At 43.7% G+C, this 19,188-nt stretch overlaps 2 protein-coding genes across 4 annotated transcripts; one reads left to right on the top strand and one right to left on the bottom strand.

Annotated features, from left to right (window-relative positions):
* The first annotated feature begins 2,374 nt into the window (after positions 1-2,374).
* cpm (carboxypeptidase M) lies at positions 2,375-9,441 on the top strand. The gene is made up of 10 exons (XM_079735307.1): positions 2,375-2,545; positions 3,058-3,216; positions 4,276-4,373; positions 5,346-5,518; positions 6,214-6,304; positions 6,703-6,805; positions 7,251-7,421; positions 7,964-8,116; positions 8,725-8,870; positions 8,961-9,441. Exons 1-10 carry the CDS (start codon positions 2,476-2,478, stop codon positions 9,183-9,185), a joined length of 1,389 nt encoding a protein of 462 aa, XP_079591433.1. The 5' UTR covers positions 2,375-2,475; the 3' UTR covers positions 9,186-9,441.
* A 127-nt stretch (positions 9,442-9,568) lies between these two features.
* Positions 9,569-18,635, bottom strand: mdm2 (MDM2 proto-oncogene). 3 transcript variants are annotated; one of them, XM_079735309.1, is made up of 12 exons: positions 18,557-18,635; positions 17,963-18,015; positions 16,812-16,886; positions 15,983-16,116; positions 15,802-15,851; positions 15,083-15,126; positions 14,311-14,377; positions 13,721-13,914; positions 13,483-13,575; positions 11,553-11,621; positions 11,253-11,448; positions 9,569-10,563 (listed from the first exon to the last, which is right to left on the bottom strand). In XM_079735309.1, exons 2-12 carry the CDS (start codon positions 18,005-18,007, stop codon positions 10,202-10,204), a joined length of 1,329 nt encoding a protein of 442 aa, XP_079591435.1. In that variant the 5' UTR covers positions 18,008-18,015; positions 18,557-18,635; the 3' UTR covers positions 9,569-10,201. The 3 variants fall into 3 exon arrangements, with proteins under 3 accessions (XP_079591435.1, XP_079591436.1, XP_079591434.1); XM_079735310.1 differs by having other exon boundaries at positions 18,500-18,635; XM_079735308.1 differs by lacking the exon at positions 18,557-18,635 and adding an exon at positions 18,140-18,491.
* Between the last annotated feature and the right edge of the window lie 553 nt (positions 18,636-19,188).

A 19,188-nucleotide genomic window follows, 5' to 3' on the forward strand; every position in this document is an offset into this window, starting at 1 on the left:
CCATAGGACTGGATATCTAACCCTCTAGAACACTACACTACCATAGGACTGGATATCTAGCCCTCTAGACTATCATAGGACTGGATATCTAACACTAGAGCACTACAGTACCATAGGACTGCATATCTTACCCTCTAGAACACTACAGTACCATAGGCATGGATATCTAGCCCTATAGAACACTACACTATCATAGAACTGGATATCTTAGCGTGTCCTCAGTCCTCTATATTCAGCCAATAAGCTGGCTCAATCGGGGTGACCAACCTACCCTAATAAGTTCAGACCTTGGAGTTACTGTTCAACCCTGTATGACATGTGGTTACCATGCTGATGCTGGAAAGGTAAATGTGTGTCTGACTGTCTCTTGAACTATTCATGTGACTGGGCCTACCGACTATGAGTAAGTCTTCAATGAACTATATCATAAGGATATGAACCATTGTGATGTAAATAGACACTAATTTAAAATACTTTATGTAAATATATTTACTGCCTGCAACTAAAGAAAATTGTGATGTACTTTTGATGATGATGGAAACACACTCCCAAACAGGGGAGACAAGGTTATATCGTGGTCATCAAGACTCAAGTCCACATAAAACCAGTGAATCAAGGAGCTAGAAGTTGTGTTCATCTGAGACGGCTGTGATGACGACTCACAGCCCGGTTACACTCTATAAACTAGACAATGTTGACGTGTACTAAAGTATGTAAGCTGTATTCTCACACAGTGAGAATCATAATAATATAAAATAGTTATTATTATTTTTCCTACTTGAACTGTAGAGAATGATTCCCTTATCACAGTGAGTTTTACTTTCCCTCTCAGGTCCTAACAGGTTTTAATGGAAAACTGAACTGAATCAATCTTAGATGGGTTCTATAAACCATAGAGCCCAAAGAACCAATAAAAACGATGACCATAGAACCCAAAGAACAAATATAACTGATGACCATAGAACCCAAATAACCAATAGAACCAATGAACATAGAACCCAAAGAACCAATAAAGCCGACAACCATAGAACCAATAGAACCAATGACCATAGAACCGATGACCATAGAACCCAAAGAACCAATAGTTAGGGTTAGGTTTTTATTTGTTGTTTAGCTTTCGTTGGTTAGGGTTAGGGGTTGCGGTTAGGTTTAGGGGTTAGGGTTGGGGTTAGGGGTTCAGGTTGGGGTTAGGCTGAGGGTTAGGGGTTAGGTTTAGGGGTTAGTGTTGGGGTAAGGGTTAGGGGTTAGGGTTGGGGTTAGGGTGAGGGTTAGGAGTTGGGGTATGGGTTAGGGGTTGGGGTAAGGGTTAGGGGTTAGGGTTGGTCACCATTCCTGCTTTTTCGTTCCATTTGTCCATTGTGCATGTGCATGCGTGTGTGTGTGTGTGTGTGTGGCTGTGTGTGTGCGTGTGTCTTTGTTCATAGAGCAAATTGTCTGGTTCATACAAGTCCTATTCTCAGAGAGAAAAGGGGTTTAAATGTTGAGATGACGTAAAAAGTTTAGCTTTTGCTCATTCCATGATTCAACAATATAATATGGCGGTGGAGTGATCTGTGATGTGTCTTCCTGTTGAGGTCAGGAAAAGCTTTTCTGCTTCCTGCCATGTGACTTCCTGTGAAGGACATTGAAGACTCTGCTTCCTGTCAGTTTTTTTTTTGTGAAAAACATTAAAGTTGATCCTCCTGATCCTTCTTCATTATTTAAATGCAAAATACACATCTCTACAACACACAAATATATACCAAATACACAAATATGTACAACACACAAATATATACAATAGAAAAATAATGTATATATATATATATATATATATATATATATATATATATATATATATATATATATATAATACAAATAACCCTCACCCTACAATACACAACAAATAACATAAATATATACAATACACATATATAAATACAATCATCGGTGCAAATACAAAATACTAACATATGCAAAACAAAACTATAGGCCCATACACAAAATATAGACAAAACAAAGTATCTGTGTGAAGGGTGGTGGCAGAAAGAGACGAACATAGAACTCAACAACCCGATACTGTAACCCTGGTACCGTAATCACGCTAGTAGGTGGGCTGAATTTGGTCTTATATAGACTGCTACAGTAATAGAAAACGACTTCGTTTACATTTCATGTTTATACAAGTTACATTTAATATGTCTATATATTGTATTGCATTATATAGATAATAAAACAGTACAAGATCAAAAATGTATTACCGTTTTTCAACTAATAAAGGCGCAGTGTAAAATAAACCGCGACTGAAAAGACCGAAGACAGATGGAAAGATAGGAAGAGAGAGAGAGAGAGAGAGAGAGAGATAGGAAGAGAGAGAGAGAGGGAGAGAGAGAGAGAGAGAGAGAGAGAGCCAGAGAGCCAGAGACAGAGAGAGCAAGAGACAGAGAGACAGAGAGAGGGGTGGGTTTGTTGGGACTTGACTCGAACGAAGGGTGCATGTTTTCAATCAAAACTAACCCGAATTTACCCGGGGAGGACTCACCAACCGAGCTCCGATGCCAGCGGGGTGAGTGGTCACTAGCAGCGCCTCTTGTTAACCGTTCAACATTATTCAAGAAATAGTTCACATTCAAGGGCAGTATATAACATGACAGTGTTTGAAACTACTACTTAGTGCTAGTAGTTGTAGCAGTGGCACTAGTTCTAAGTAGTAGTAGTACTAGTACTAAGTACTAGTACTACTACTACTTAGAACTAGTACTAGTACTCCTAGTACTACTACTAGTACTACTTCCTAGTACTAGTACTAAGTAGTAGTACTAGTCTTACTTCTACTTAATAGGTACTACTACTACCTAGTAACAGTACTACTACTACTAACTACCAGTACTACTACTTACTTAGTACTCGTACTACCACTAAGTACTACTACCATAACTACTCCTACCACTACTTAGTACTACTTCTACTACTACTACTAGTACTTTGTACGATTACTAGTAGTAGTACTACTACTTAGTACTAGTACTACTACTTAGTTCTACTAGAATATTGATTGTTTTGGGTTGCCTTGTGAAGGCATGTTTCTCCCGTTCGTCATCCTCCTCTTTATCACCCGGGCCGCTGCGTTGGACTTCCGTTACCATGACAACACGGCGATGAAGGAATATCTTCTGCACATCAACACAACCTCACCTGAGATCACACACCTGCACAGCATAGGGCGGTCTGTGAGAGGTAACTCTAACCCTAACTCTCTAACCCTAACACTCCAACCCTAGCTCTCGATCCCAAACTCTCTAACCCTAACAATCTAACCCTAGCTCTCGATCCCAAACTCTCTAACCCTAACAATCTAACCCTACCTCTCGATCCCGAACTCTCTAACCCTAACAATCTAACCCTAGCTCTCGAACCCTAACTCTCAAACCCCAACTCTCGAACCCCAACCCTAAGGAGAGAAAGAGATTCTAATATTATATTGTAATATTTTAATACGTATATATATTTTGTATTTGACATTTAATATTTTTAATTTAATTGAATTTTGAGAGAGAGAGAGCGAGAGAGAGAGAGAGGGAGAGGAAGAGAGCGAGAGAGAGAGAGAGACAGAGAGAGGGAGAGAGAGACACAGAGAGAGACAGAGACTCCGTAATAGTTGACTTATTGCTTTGAACTATTTGATGCCATGGTAACCTCTGTGTAGCTAAACACTCATTTAATCTCTCTCCCACAGACACACACACACACAGTTAATCTGGTCACCACCTGGCAGTTAATTAACTAGGTCAAGAGCTATGGGGTCTAGTGGACCTAGTGGACCCCATATGCTGGACCTCTGGTCCAGCAGTCCTAATGTGTTACAGCAGAACCTCTGGTCCAGCAGACCTACTGGGTTCCATTACGGAGGAAAACTCATTTGCAAAGGTGGATGAAGCTTCAGAAGGGGATTTAATATGTGTGTGTCTCTACAGTGGCCTGTGGTCAGTGGTCTTTACAGTGTGGATTTGAAACCTTTACAGACACTTGATTACAGTTTACTTGTGCTTGCCGAGTTTGTGTTCGCCAACTACGCCCTGACAGACCCCGCCTCCAGCAACTAAACTAATATGAAGCAAACAAAGTGAATTTCTGCATGAAGAATGTTAACATAATCCAGGGTGTGATGAGACGAGGTGAACGTCAACATGACCAGACCTGCTGGAACACATCTTCTCAAGCCTGGCATGAGGGAAGACCTAGTATTGATAAATGTTAATGATTGAAGTCCTTCCGTCTGTCTGTCTGTCTCTCTAGGTCAGGAGTTGTGGGTAATGGTTGTTGGTTTGAATCCCAGGCAGCACACCCTTGGTATCCCAGAGTTCAACTATGTAGCCAACATGCACGGAAATGAGGTAGGACACACACAGCTATCACCTCTTCTGTCAAGGTTAACTGTCATCTCTTCTGTTGGGATGTGTCTGTTGGAGTGTCCATATAATACATCATACAGTATAAATAGTATAAATAATGACAACATAAAACTTGCATACTAGCCTGGCCCTATAGGATATATTAACCTAGAGGTGAATCTATAGAAGCTTTACAGAGGGCTGACTACGGTTTCAATTATGTGGGCCTCTGACTTGTCCAGGCGACACATAAAGCTAAACATCGTCTTAAGACAATTGACTGGCACTATGCCACCTTGGGACACGAAGCAGCAACGTCATTGCATCATTGTATGCTACCTTGAGCCTATGCATACTCTTTTTCTTATAGTTAGACCACAATTGAGCAGTATGTAACGGTGTGGTGTAGGTTCTAAACAGGGAGCACTTCACAGAGTCAGAGCACATAGAAAACTTCCTTGTAAGCATTTTAGCTTGAGCAAAACTTTTACAGCGCTGTCGGTAGAGGTCTTTGTCATCCGTCCAGGCATCGGATATGACATGACGTAGGTATTTAATTTTCTCACACAAAGAAAGAGGACTGACTGACAAATAAAAGGTCGGAAAAACGCTCAGCGCTACTTACTATCATTGTATGGCTTTCCTAAGCGTTATACTTTATGTCGTGGTTAGCCATCATCTATTCTGTTAGGGTTAGCTATCATCTCTTCTGTTAGGGTAATGGTTATCTCTCTATTCATCTCTCTACCCATCTCCCTATTCATCTCTACTTTCACGTTTTCATCTTTTCTATCATCTTCTTTTTTCTCTCCTCGACCACAAATACAAACATTAACATTCAACTCACAGCAACGGTACGGTAACACAACACAAACAATACCACCATTACCTGCGTGTTTGTATATGTGTGTGTAAGTGTATGGTTATTTTTGTGTGTGTATCACTATGTGTGTGCTTGTGCTTGCGTGTGATCAGGTGGTGGGAAGGGAATTGCTGCTTCAGTTAATTGACTTCCTGGTGGAAGGTTACCATAGCAACAGTTCATCCGTCAAGCGGTTGCTAAGCAGCACCAGAATTCACTTCCTGCCGTCAATGAATCCTGATGGCTTTGACGACGCAGACACATACTGCTTACACAACCAGGGGAGGTAAAACACACACACACATACACACACACAGCTTACACAACCAGGGGAGGTATCAAACACACACACACACACACACAGCTTATACAACAAGGGGAAGTCAAACACACACACACACACACACACTGCTTATATAACCAGGGGAGGTAACACACACACACACACACACACACATACAAACACTGCTTATACAACCAGGGGAGGTAATACACACACACACACACACACACACACACACACACACACACACACAAACGATCATGTGCGAGTGAGTATGAACTGTTTAATTTGTAAATAAAGCTTAAAGGTTGTATCAGCGATTCTAGGCCGAAACATAAATGATCACATTCATCTGATCTTTCCTCACGATCAGCTAACTGCCCGCCCCATAAGCAGGCCGTCAATAAAACGCGTCTCTGTAAGCACCCTATGCTTCGAGATCGCACACAAAAAAATGGTAATACCAACCACTCAAAACCAAAATAAATGGTATTTTAACCATCACCGCCAAGGGGTTGGTGTTGTGGGGTTTTGCGCTGCGTTCATGAGTTTTTACTGGATGCACGAAACACGGAAGGGAGGGGCGGGCTGGCTCTGTTTGATTGGGATCTCGCTTTAAATACCAACAGAAGTGTCGTCACCCAACATCGCTGATACAACCTCTAACATATAAAGAGTTAAATTAAGTTTCATGGCAGGTACAACCACAACGGCGTCGATCTCAACAGAAACTTTCCTGACGTTTTCTCCGATCACTCACGGCAACCAAACCAGCAGAGAGAACCAGAGGTACACTCATTCTTACCCTAACTGGTACTCATTCTTACCCTAACTAGAACTCATTCTTATCCTAACTATTACTCATTCTTACCCTAACTAGTACTCATTCTTACCCTAACTAGTACTCATTCTTACCCTAACTAGAACTCATTCTTACCATAACTATTACTCATTCTAACCCTAACTAGTACTCATTCTTACCCTAACTAGTACTCATTCTTATCCTAACTAGTACTCATTCTTACCCTAACTAGAACTCAAGTGTCCGTGTCCATGTGTGTGTGTGTGTGTGTGCGTGTCTATGCGTGTGCATGTGTGCCTGTGTGTGTGTTTGTGTGTGTGTGTGTCAATGTGTGTGAATGTGTGTGTGTGGATGTGTCCGTGTGTGTGTGTGTGTGTGTGTGTAGGTGGAGGCGGTGATGAGTTGGTTGCATTCTGAGACGTTCGTGTTGTCTGCTAACCTGCACGGTGGAGCGCTAGTCGCCAGCTATCCCTATGACAGTAACCAAGGTAACCACACTTTTACTCAATAACTAGCACTCAACCCTAACAGTACAACTATATAGCAGCGCTATACAACCATAACAACAATATTGTTACCTAGCAATGCTTCACAACCCTAACAACACTACTGTCACTTAGCAACAACACACAACCCTAACACTACTGTTACCTAGGAACGATACACAACCCTAACACTACTGTTACCTAGGAACGATACACAACCCTAACACTACTGTTACCTAGGAACGATACACAACCCTAACACTACTGTTACCTAGGAACGATACACAACCCTAACAACACTACTGTTACCTAGCAACGTTTTCCAACCTTAACAACACTACTGTCACCTAGAAACAATAAACAACTCCAACACTACTGTTACCTAGCAACGATACACAACCCTACCACTTCTGTTACCTAGCAACATAACCGTCTTTCACTCTTCCAGGTAGGGAGCTTGTCGGCGGGGCTAGCGTCACACCTGATAATGATGTTTTCGTCCACCTGGCAAAGGTCTACGCCAGCAGCCACACCTCCATGCACCATGGAAACAGTTGTGATCACAGCAACAAGTTTGCAGATGGCATCACTAACGGTTACGAGTGGTATCCATTGTCAGGTAAAGGGTAACCTCCACCTTCTAACCTTCATCTACTAACCCTAACCATCTAACCATAACATTAACTTACTTACACTAACTAACTATAACCAGTGAAAGAGTAATGTAACGTTGAACAAAGCACAATGGAGTAGGTCGCGAGAAGCCTGATAAAGCCTGAATGGTAAATAAAAGTGTTCTAGTGGGTATTATGCCTTTAACCTACTAATCCTAACCATAACCTACCTAACCCTGAACTTGCAACTACTTTCCTGCACCTCCTTATCCTAACCTTAACTTACTAACCGATTGGTTTACTTAAGGTTTTTAATGGTTCTGCTTAGCTCTGGTAGGTTAGGGCTATGGTTGCTTGGGGTTAAGGTTAGTTCTGGACAGTGGTTAGGGTTAGTTCTGGTTAGGGTTAGGGTTCAGGTTAGATCTGGAAAGTGGTTAGGGTTAGTTCTGGTTAGGGTTAGGGTTCAGGTTAGTTCTGGAAAGTGGTTAGGGTTAGTTCTGGTAAGGTTTAGGTTAGATCTGTTCAGTAACTATCGTTGTTGCTGCAGGAGGCCTCCAGGACTACAGTTATCTCCGCGCTCAGTGTCTGGACATCACCTTGGAAGTTTCTTGTTGTAAATTTCCTGCAGAAGATCAACTCCAAGACTTCTGGACTGCCAACAGACCACCTCTCATCGCCTTCATACAACAGATACACCTAGGTACCTAGCATCACCTCATACACCTGGGTAAAACGCTACGGTTACCTAGCAACGCCGCCTACACCTAGGTACAATGCTACGGTTACCTAGCAACGCCTCCTACACCTAGGTACCACGCTACGGTTACCTATCAACGCCTCATACACCTAGGTACAACGCTAGTTACCTAGCAATGCCTCCTACACCTAGGAACAACGCTATGGTTACCTAGCAACGCCTCCTACACCTGGGTACTATGCTATGGTTAACTAGCAACGGCTCATACACCTAGGTACAACCCTACGGTAACCTAGCAACACCTCCTACACCTAGGCACAACGCTAGTTACCGAGCAACGCCTCCTACACCTAGGTACAACGTTACGGTTACCTAGCAACGCCTCCTACACCTAGGTACAACGTTACGGTTACCTAGCAACGCTCCTACACCTAGGTACGTTACGGTAACCTAGCACGGGTACAAAATGTTGGGTACCTAGCAACACCTCTGCCATTCACTGCCGGTTACATGGGTTTAGAGAGTCTTGGTTGTACTTCATGTCGAGTGCATTGTCAGATGACTGAACTCTGTGTGTGTGTGTGTGTGTGTGTGTATGTGTGTGTGTGCAGGGGTAAAAGGTCGTGTGTTAGGTTCCTCTGGTCCTCTCCAGGGGGCGCTGGTGGTGGTGTCTGACCGGCTGAATCGCTGTCCCTTCACAACCGATCATAACGGAGAATACTACCGCCTGCTATTACCGGGCAACTACACTTTCATGGTACACATGCAGTAACTATGGAAGCAACCTTAATATCACTCCAAGTAACCATAGAAACCATGGATCTATTCTCTTCTGTTTGATTGGCAGGTATCATTTCCTGGTTACCAGGTTGCCCAGGAGATGCTCTCCATCCCGTCCAATCAGAACGGCTTCTCAGCCCTGAACCACGACTTCCTGATGAAGCCATCAAGCACCGCCCCCGCCATGATCTTGCCCTTATGTGCCCACTCCCACCAACAGGGAGGAGGAGCCACAATCTCCCCCACCCTCTTCTGCATTCTGCTGCTCACACTGCTGCATCTGGACCTATAGCAACCTTTAATGATCTACTGGACCTCTAGAAGCCTTTAATATTCTACTGGACCTCTAGAAGTCTTTAATGTTCTACTGGACCTCTAGAACCCTTTAATGTTCTACTTGACCTCTAGAACCCTTTATGGTTCTACTGGAACCCTCTAAAACCACTTTTAAGTTTCTATTGAACTTTCCATATCAATGCTCTAAACATGTTACCTCTGACTTTGTGAAACATTTAGAACATGTCTGTAATAAAGGATTCTGTTGTCTACATTTATTGTGTTAAGATGTAGAGGCTGATTAACTGAAGTTCTTACTCGCTACAGCAGTATGTAGTACAGAGTGTCGAACAGTATGTAGCTTGTAGTGTACGTACACTGCACTACATACTGTTCACTTTACACTACTACATACAGGGTGTACTGCAAAGTGTACTACAGTTTGTAGTACACAGTAAGAACTTAAAACTAGGACTCCAGTCCTTTGTATTCACAGCAAGTCATACACAGTCATTACCATTCCTCCGACAGGGGGTCTTTGTTCTTCAGCCCTCGGACACACACACAGACGCAGACACACACAGTGTGTCTGTCCATCATTCGCCTAGGTTGATACGCCCACTTGTGTTGTCACTAAGGCCAATGGGTTTGTACCACCTAATCACACTCTCCGCCGGTGGTTTGATAGGACCTTCAAATAAACTTTATTCAATGACTATAAGATAAACATTTTTCTGATCACTCTATTAAACTTTATACTGAACAGTTTCAATAAACGAAATATGTCTTTGTGATCAGTTCAGTAGCCCCCTCGCCTTCTGACCAGTACCTAGTCTTTAAATCCTTCTGGGTTACTAGGTGAGTAAGGTTAGGGGGAGGGATCTCTTGGTAGAACTAGACCCTGGAGGGGGAGGGGTCTACGGTAGGTCAGAACTAGACCCTGGAGGGGGAGGGGTCTACGGTAGGTCTAGACCAGATGGTTAGGGGGTCAGGGTTAGGTCCGACTCAGGTGGGTCAGGACTATGCTCTGTTCTAGCTCAGGTAGGTCAGGACTACACTCTGGATGGGCTCCCTGCAGACCGGACACAGCTTGTTCCTCCTCTTCAGCTTGCGGGCGCAGGGGTAGCAGGCCATGAGGTGCCCGGTGCGGCCGTGGACGATGCAGCCGTTCTTGGGTCTCGTCTGGCAGATCAGACACGGCTCCACACACGCCTCCGGCAGCCGCGTCTCCATGGAGACCGTCCTCTTGGAGTCAGGTGGGGGGGCAGGGTCGCAGGGCGGGGGGGAGGGGCTAGAGCCCAGGAGGTCCGAAGAGGGCGGGGGCCGGGGGGAGGAGGGGCCCCGGGGGGAGTGGCTTCGCTTTCCGTCGGGAACGTCCACATCGTCCTCTGGTCCTGAGGACGAGAGGCAGGGGTTAGTCCTACCTGGTTGCGTTACCTGGACAGGGGTTAGTCCTACCTGGTTGCGTTAGCTGGACAGGGGTTAGTCCTACCTGGTTGCGTTACCTGGACAGGGGTTAGTCCTACCTGGTTGCGTTAGCTGGACAGGGGTTAGTCCTACCTGGTTGTGTTAGCTGGACAGGGGTTAGTCCTACCTGGTTGCGTTAGCTGGACAGGGGTTAGTCCTACCTGGTTGCGTTAGCTGGACAGGGGTTAGTCCTACCTGGTTGCGTTAGCTGGACAGGGGTTAGTCCTACCTGGTTGCGTTACCTGGACAGGGGTTAGTCCTACCTGGTTGCGTTAGCTGGACAGGGGTTAGTCCTACCTGGTTGCGTTAGCTGGACAGGGGTTAGTCCTACCTGGTTGAGTTAGCTGGACAGGGGTTAGTCCTACCTGGTTGCGTTAGCTGGACAGGGGTTAGTCCTACCTGGTTGCGTTAGCTGGACAGGGGTTAGTCCTACCTGGTTGTGTTACCTGGACAGGTGTTTTGTGTTTTGTTACCTGGACAGGTGTCTGTGTGTAACCTGGACAGGTGTGTGTGTGTGTGTAACCTGGACAGGTGTGTGTGTGTGTGTAACCTGGACAGGTGTGTGAGTTACCTGGACAGGTATGTGTGTGTTACTTGGACAGGGGGGTTGTGTTACCTGGAGAGGAGTGTTGGTCGGCAACTGATTGGTCCACAGAGGGTTTGGTGGGCATGACTTTGTGATCAGGGGAGGCAGAGTTTGCTCTGCTGACAGACAGCTCAGGGAGCCAATCCTGACGCAGCTCCCAGCAGCGGTTACAGTTCCTAGGCAACGGGGGGTTCAACTCCTCACACTTAGAGCATCTCCAGTAGTCCTACACACACACACACAGACACAAACAACACACACACACATTCAGGAACTGCTGGTGGAGGTCAGCTGATGACGATGATGAAGAGGAGGAAGGTGGGTACTCACATCCTTTGTAATCTCAGGATCTTCATCAGAAGAGTCTTCCTCTGCTTCGATGATGGTCACCTCATACACCTGAAGAAATTATTTATATACATGTACTACCATTCAAAAATTTGGAGTCACTTAGAAATGTTCTTATTTTTTATAAAGAAAAGCAGTTTTTTTCCATGAAGAGTACATTAAATTAATCAGAAAGACAATCTAGACATTGTTAATGTGGCGAATGACTATTCTAGGTGGAGAAGGCAGATTTTTAATGGAATATCTAGATAGGTGTACAAAGGACCATTTCCATCACACAACCATCACTTCTGTGTTCTATTGTTACATTGTTTAGCTAATCGTGTTAAAATGCAAATTGATAGTTAGGAAACCCTTGTGCAATTATGTTAGCACAAAAAAGTGTGAGTTTTCGTTGATGTTACGTCATTATAGGGGCAGATATTGTATTTGCGCAGCTGTGCTCTTCTCCGCTCCTGATTCTCCTCCACAGGCGTTTGTTTGTTCCCTCCGCCGACTGATTGTGGGCGTGGCATCGGGGATATAAACACACCTGTCCCGATCTCTGGTGGATGATCCCGCACGCATCCCGCCTCTGTGTCGCAACTGTGTCACGCTGTGCCACGCCGGCACTTTGTATCTTATGTGTAGAGTGTATTGATATATACTGGAATAAGGCTGGTTAAGAATATCGATTCATCAATGCACTGCAATTTATTTGTTCTCGATTCAGATTTTTTTGATTATTTCCAAAAAAAAAAAAGGAGCATACTCAGTCATTGTAGTCTAGAACAGAGTATGCCTAAATTTACATGCACTTTTAAATTTATCCATGTTATGATGTATTATGATATTATTACTTTTATGCTGCAAGTTTAGCTCAGGAACAATACTATGACTACTACAATGTTGTATTCCAATACTATACAATGTGGATTCCCTTTTTGCTAATTAAAGCACAATGAAATGGTTAATTCATTTTGAAATGGTTAATTCTAAATAATATTTAGGTACTTTTGTCATCTGCACGTATTATTGAATCGATATCGAAGCAATTGGATCAATATCAAATCAAAATCGAATCAAATCAAGAGCTAAAGAATCGGGTTTGAATTGTGAGGTACCTGGCAATACCCAGCCCTATACTGCAAGTTGCTGTTAAGCACCAATTTCCTATTTGGGAACATTCTTGCTTTGACTATCATTTCTGCATTGGTGGTTGGCGATGGTTGTTTTCATGTTATTAGTTCAGGTTAGAGCAGCGTAGTTAGAGGACCCGGCAGACTCACCAACCTTTTATTTGTGGTCGGGAGGAAGATAGTTTTTTTCCCCAGAGTGAGGTTTCCTTTTCTGTTTTGTTCTATTTCTTCTAAACTGGAAACTTTCTGGGTGACCTCAAACTTTTGAACGGTAGTGTGTGTGTGTGTGTGTGTGTGTGTGTGTGTGTGTGTGTGTGTGTGTGTGTGTGTGTGTGTGTGTGTGTGTGTGTGACTCACCAACCTTTTATTTGTGGTCGGGAGGAAGATAGTTTGTTCCCCCAGAGTGAGGTTTCGTTAGAGTTTCCTTTTCTGTTTTGTTCTATTTCTCCTAAACAGGAAACTTTCTGGTGACCCCAAACTTTTGAACGGTAGTGTGTGTGTGTGTGTGTGTGTGTGTGTGTGTGTGTGTGTGTGTGTGTGTGTGTGTGTGTGTGTGTGTGTGTGTGTGTGTGTGTGTGACTCACCAACCTTTTATTTGTGGTCGGGAGGAAGATAGTTTGTTCCCCCAGAGTGAGGTTTCGTTAGAGTTTCCTTTTCTGTTTTGTTCTATTTCTCCTAAACAGGAAACTTTCTGGTGACCCCAAACTTTTGAACGGTAGTGTGTGTGTGTGTGTGTGTGTGTGTGTGTGTGTGTGTGTGTGTATACGTGCATGTGTATGTGTGTGTGTGTGTACCTGGTCGTCCCCAGATAAAGACGTTTCTTCATCACTGTAGTTGTCTGAGTCCAGAGACTCTACTTCAAACTCCACACTGAAGTGATCACTCACCTAAACACACACACACACACACTAAATCAGTTCCAGACGGAAGCACACAGACACACAAAGCGAGAGAGAGAGAGCGAGAGCGAGAGAGAGAGAGAGACACAGGCAGACAGACAGACAGACAGACAGACAGCAGGGGCGTACTCACCGTACTGTCTGTGTCAGCGGATTGGCCCTGGCAGTCTGTGTCATTTCTGAGTCCACCAATTACACACCAGGACAGGCTGTCATCGAAGGTCAGAGAGAAACTATCAGAGCGCCTCCTCTTCCTCCCTCCCTCCTGGTCCTCCTCCTGGTCGTCCTCCTGCTCCTCCTCCTCCTCCTCTTTGGAGCACGACGGACCTGGCAGGACCAGTTCTGTTGTTACATTGGAACCTTCTAGATGAACATACTAATGGAGTCATGCAGATGAGCTAACATCCTTCAGCCAATCCCAGCCCTCTTCAGAGCGGCCTAGGGCCTTGTAGCGGAGCTGGCTAGCATATTAGCCTGCTAGCATTAGCGTTTTAGCATTGTCAAAACTTAATTGACACAACGAGTTGGCTCATGGTGAAATGTCTTGTGATATTACTCTAGTTAAACAAATCAAATCAAATAACCAACCTATTATTATCATATATTCATAGATCCATAGCGATATGAAACGATAACAGGAGGCTGATGATTAGAGCAGGCAGACATTTTGATGACATCATCAAATCACACGGCCGGTGTCATGTGATATCTTCAGAGACTTACCCGGCTCACTGCTCCTCCTGCTCCTCCTCCTGCGCCTCCTGGTGGAGCCAGGAGACACCGACTCCTCCTACACACACAATACACCGCATCCACGTTCAGAGGATTGTGTGTGTGTGTGTGTGTGTGTGTGTGTGTGTGTGTGTGTGTGTGTGTGTGTGTGTGTGTGTGTGTGTGTGTGTGTGTGTGTGTGTGTGCGCGCGCGCGTTTGAGAGAGACCTGATTGCAAAATATCTAGGAAAAATAAAAATTTGGTTCCATCCTAATGTGCCTGACAATGATTACTTTAAGATCATAGCCAACACTCGAGACACTGTAAGTGTAAAAGTGAGACTCTGAAAGCTGTACTCATTATTGAGGTGGGCTGTTGCTTCGATTCGTATATGGACACTTGCTACTACTCTGAGTTAATGAAATACCAGCCACTGGTGAGTCCTATATGTCAACTAGGTTACCAATGCAAACGTATATCTTTCATCTTTGGAAGCTTAGGTCATATCCTTTGGGGGGGGGGTACATAAGAAAGAAGCCAAAAACTTGGCAAAATTTTGCTGTTTCAGCCACCAAAGGTAGTTTGCAAATCTGTAGACGTAGTTTTTTTTTTATCCATGTGTTTGGTGTAATATCTTATCAACTTATCATGTAGGTCTTGTAAAGGCATGTAAGCTTCGAACCTGTTAGATTTTCAATATTTCTTCCCAAAATGTTTGGATCTTTTTCTCCTTTGTAAATTTGGATAAAAATAAAAGCGTGTGTGTGCGTGTGTGTGTGTTACCTCTGTCTTAACAGTGCATTGTTGGGAGACTTCTTGAGATGACTCTGAAATACAGACGGACATTGGGAGGAGAAGAAGGAGGAGTTATGATATGTAGGAGTTAGGAGGAGGAGTTATAACACGTAGGAGTTAGGAGGAGTTATGATGTTCAGGAGTTAGGAGGAGTTATAACACGTAGGAGTTAGGAGTTATGAAGTTTAGGAGTTAGGATGAGGAGTTATGATATGTCAGTGAGGAGGAGTTATGATGGGTAAGAGTTAGGAGTTAGGAGGAGTTATGATACGTCAGTTAGGAGGAGGAGTTATAACACGTAGGAGTTAGGAGGAGTTATGATGTTTAGGAGTTAGGAGGAGGAGTTATGATATGTCAGTTAGGAGGAGGAGTTATGATGGGTAGGAGTTAGGAGGAGTTATGATGTTTAGGAGTTAGGAGGAGTTGTTATGATATGTCAGTTAGGAGGAGTAGTTATAACACGTAGGAGTTAGGAGGAGTTATGATGTTTAGGAGTTAGGAGGAGTTATGATATGTCAGTTAGGAGGAGGAGTTATGATGGTAGGAGTTAGGAGGAGGAGGAGTTTTGATATGTAGGAGTAAGGAGGAGTGGCAGGAAGAGGAGGAGTTATGATATGTAGGAGTTAGGAGGAGCTGTAATGAAAAATAGGATTAAGGAGGAGGAGGAGTCATGATATGTAGGAGTTAGGAGGAGGAGCAGATCTTACCGTTACTCATAACTGCAACAAGATTCTTGGTAATTAAAGAAAACAAAAGTCTGAAACGCAAACAGAACTGATGTTTAGATTCCTGTTTCTCACACACACACACACACACACACACACACACACACACACACACACACACACACACACACACACACACACACACACACACACACACACACACCGTGGCTCTTTGACGGAGAAGCTGTGGACTCCGAGGACCTTCCCCAGTGCATCATGGGAGCAGTGGACAATGTGCTGCTCAGTCTTGTCAAAAAGTTCCTTCTGCATGATGTACTGACCCAGGTAATACATGACCTATGACATAATAAAGGTATTAATGTACTGACCCAGGTAATACATGACCTATGACATAATAAAGGTATTAATGTACCGACCCAGGTAATACATGACTTTTGACATAATAAAGGTATTGATGTACCGACCCAGGTAATACATGACCTATGACATAATAAAAGGTATTAATGTACCGACCCAGGTAATACATGACCTATGACATAATAAAGGTATTAATGTACCGACCCAGGTAATACATGACCTATGACATAATAAAGGTATTAATGTACCGAGCCAGGTAATACATGACCTATGACATAATAAAGGTATTAATGTACCGACCCAGGTAATACATGACGTATGACATAATAAAGGTATTAATGTACCGACCCAGGTAATACATGACCTATGAAATAATAAAGGTATTAATGTACTGACCCAGGTAACACATGACCTATGACATAATGTGTATGCATTAATGTACTGACCCAGGTAATACATGACCTATGACATAAAACATGTATTAATGTACTGACCCAGGTTATACATTACCTTCATGATTTATCAAATAATATTTTTAAAATATTGGCATTAATATATATATATCAATATTCTATGTCTAATATGCCTGCATAATGGAATATACTATTGATAGTGTTAATATGGTAGGCCTGCATAATGAATAAGATAATAATTGTATGGTCATTTCATGGTACCTCCTTCATGGTGAAGAGGTCTTTAGAGGCTCCGGCCAATAGGAGGAGAGACTGGAACTCAGCTGAGGGTCTCACCTAGGAACCATGGAAACAAGGTATTACACACTGGATCCATGGACTGGGGGGGGGGGGGGGGGTTGCCTCTGTGGCCTCTAATGACGTCTTTGGTATCACTCCGCAAGTACTGGTAACTTGTCAACCCCAGCGTCTTCGGTTGCTAAGCAACGTCAACGTCTTTGGCAGACTATTTCTCTGCTGATCAACACTACGAATGCTGGTAACAAATAAATTGTAAAAAGACACACCATTTTAAGTTACTTTTTCGTTTTGGCAAGTAGCCGTGTAATAAGCGGGATAATGTATAGAACGTCGCCGGTCATTATCGAAAATAAGCCCCTTCAGGGCGAAGCAAGACACCTCCGCTGCGCGGCGGTGTCCTGTTCGCCCTGTCCGGACTTATTTTCCCGATAATGACCGGCGTTCTATACATTATCCCTTACATATCCGAATCGGATATGACAGCGGTGAATCCGCTGTCAGTGCGTGTGAATGAATGATATGCGGGTTTACCCAATAAGTGGTGGTGTACCCGCGCACCATTGGCATGTATGCACGCTTGTCTCTGTGTGCCAGTGTGAACGAGAATGACAGGGAGACAGAGTGCTATGCGGAGATGAATGAACGGAACGACATTTCTATTTAAAAATCGCTTAAAAATAAAAGAAAAGCAGAATCAATTTGTGGCGCTCAGTGTTGATTATGTGGCGCTGCGCCACACATTGGTCTATGTATGGGAAACACTGGGTATAATACACACTGGAACCATGGACACTGTTATTACACACTGGAACCATGGACACTGTTATTACACACTGGAACCATGGACACTGATATTACACACTGGAAGCATGGACACTGTTATTACACACTGGAAGCATGGACACTGGTATAACACACACTGGAACCATGTACACTGGTATTACACACTGGAATCAGTCTGACCCCACAACTCTTCATGTGGGGAATATATAAATATACCAATTAAACCCAATTTGGTTCAGTTAATGTCTTTACAGTAAGACATAGGGGAGATAGACAGACTGATAGGCAGACGGACAGACAGACAGGCAGGCAGATAGACAGGGGCTTACCAGTTTGCTGTCCTGGTCAGACTTGTCACAGCTGTCACCCGACATCTTGATGTCTGGAAGATAGCAAGTAGTTAGTTTCAGCCTCACATCAAGCAGACTTCCCTATATAAATAAGGATCTCTATTCAGATCTATACATACATAAACTCTATTCAGATATATCAATAAAAGGTCTTACCTAGAGAATACATGCTCTGTACATAAAGTGCAACAAGACCTCCCAGCTGAGCTAGTCTTATACACACCTCTCTTCAACATGTCAGGACTAGACCAGCAGTCTGGACCCGCCTAGCCTAACTCCGCCTAGCCTACCTCGACCTAGCCTAGCCTAGCTCCTCCTAGCCCGACTAGCCCCGACTAGTCCCAACATGTCTCAACAGTCCAGTGTTGCCAACTTAGCGATTTTGTCGCAATATTTAGCGACTTTTCAGACCCCTTTGGCGACCTTATTCGAAACAGCGACAAATCTAGCTCCTTTTTCTGCTGTTATTGGTGAATTTTGGCGACTTTTTGAGGAGAAAGCACGTATCGCTATTACCTCTCCAAAACGAGCAGCGGGTACTGCGCGGCCCCTCCCCCGTCTCAAAGCACTTACAGGCAGCCCAGTCGTCGCGCAGCAGTCCCTCCCAGCTGCTCTGTTAGCAGGAGCTTACAGGAAACGTTCACGTCTCGGCATCCGGGCTGCAAATGAATCCGCGTCCGGCCAGCATGCCGCCGCCGACTGATCCCGCCCCCTGACGTACAGTCAGGGCGGGAGAATGTTATATTTTCTTTGTCTAAATAAAATAATAAATCGCTGTTGATGATGTTTGTGTAGCTGAATAGAAAAAAATAATAATGAAAAGCCAAAAAGTGTTTGTTCACAGTATTTGTATTTATTCAATACATTGTGGTGTTCAAAAAGTGACCACTGAGATTAATCTTTTAAAGCGCAGAGTGCCACAAAGCATAACATCTGTGGACTTAAATGTAAAAAACAATTAACAGGTAACATACATAATAAAAAAATGCTTTTTAAAAAAGCCTCAACAACCTTTTATGTAAACAACAAAAGAGATTGTAAAAAAAAAATACATTAAACTGCTCAAAAAGTATAGCATTTCTAAAGTGCTTCAGTCTTTTGGGGACTTGCCTTCAGTGTCTGTGTGTGTGCAGCAGACCTGCCTTTAGGCAACCCCACATTCACCCTCTGTAGCAGCTCAGGATCAACAGCCCCTCTGTCAACAT

Source organism: Pollachius pollachius (assembly GCF_949987615.1).
Source record: "Pollachius pollachius genome assembly, chromosome: 4".
In the NCBI taxonomy this organism is placed as follows: Eukaryota; Metazoa; Chordata; class Actinopteri; order Gadiformes; family Gadidae; genus Pollachius; species Pollachius pollachius.

Bases quoted from the DNA above. Each gene is read 5' to 3' on its own strand.
- cpm (XM_079735307.1), top strand. From the start codon at position 2,476: ATGTTTTCAATCAAAACTAACCCGAATTTACCCGGGGAGGACTCACCA. The intron at 3,217-4,275 runs GTAACTCTAACC...CTGTCTCTCTAG, and splicing joins CATAGGGCGGTCTGTGAGAG to GTCAGGAGTTGTGGGTAATG. The intron at 4,374-5,345 runs GTAGGACACACA...GCGTGTGATCAG, and splicing joins CCAACATGCACGGAAATGAG to GTGGTGGGAAGGGAATTGCT.
- mdm2 (XM_079735308.1), bottom strand. The intron at 13,576-13,720 runs GTGAGTACGCCC...GTGTGTGTTTAG, and splicing joins CCGCTGACACAGACAGTACG to GTGAGTGATCACTTCAGTGT. The intron at 11,449-11,552 runs GTGAGTACCCAC...GTGTGTGTGTAG, and splicing joins ATCCTGAGATTACAAAGGAT to GACTACTGGAGATGCTCTAA.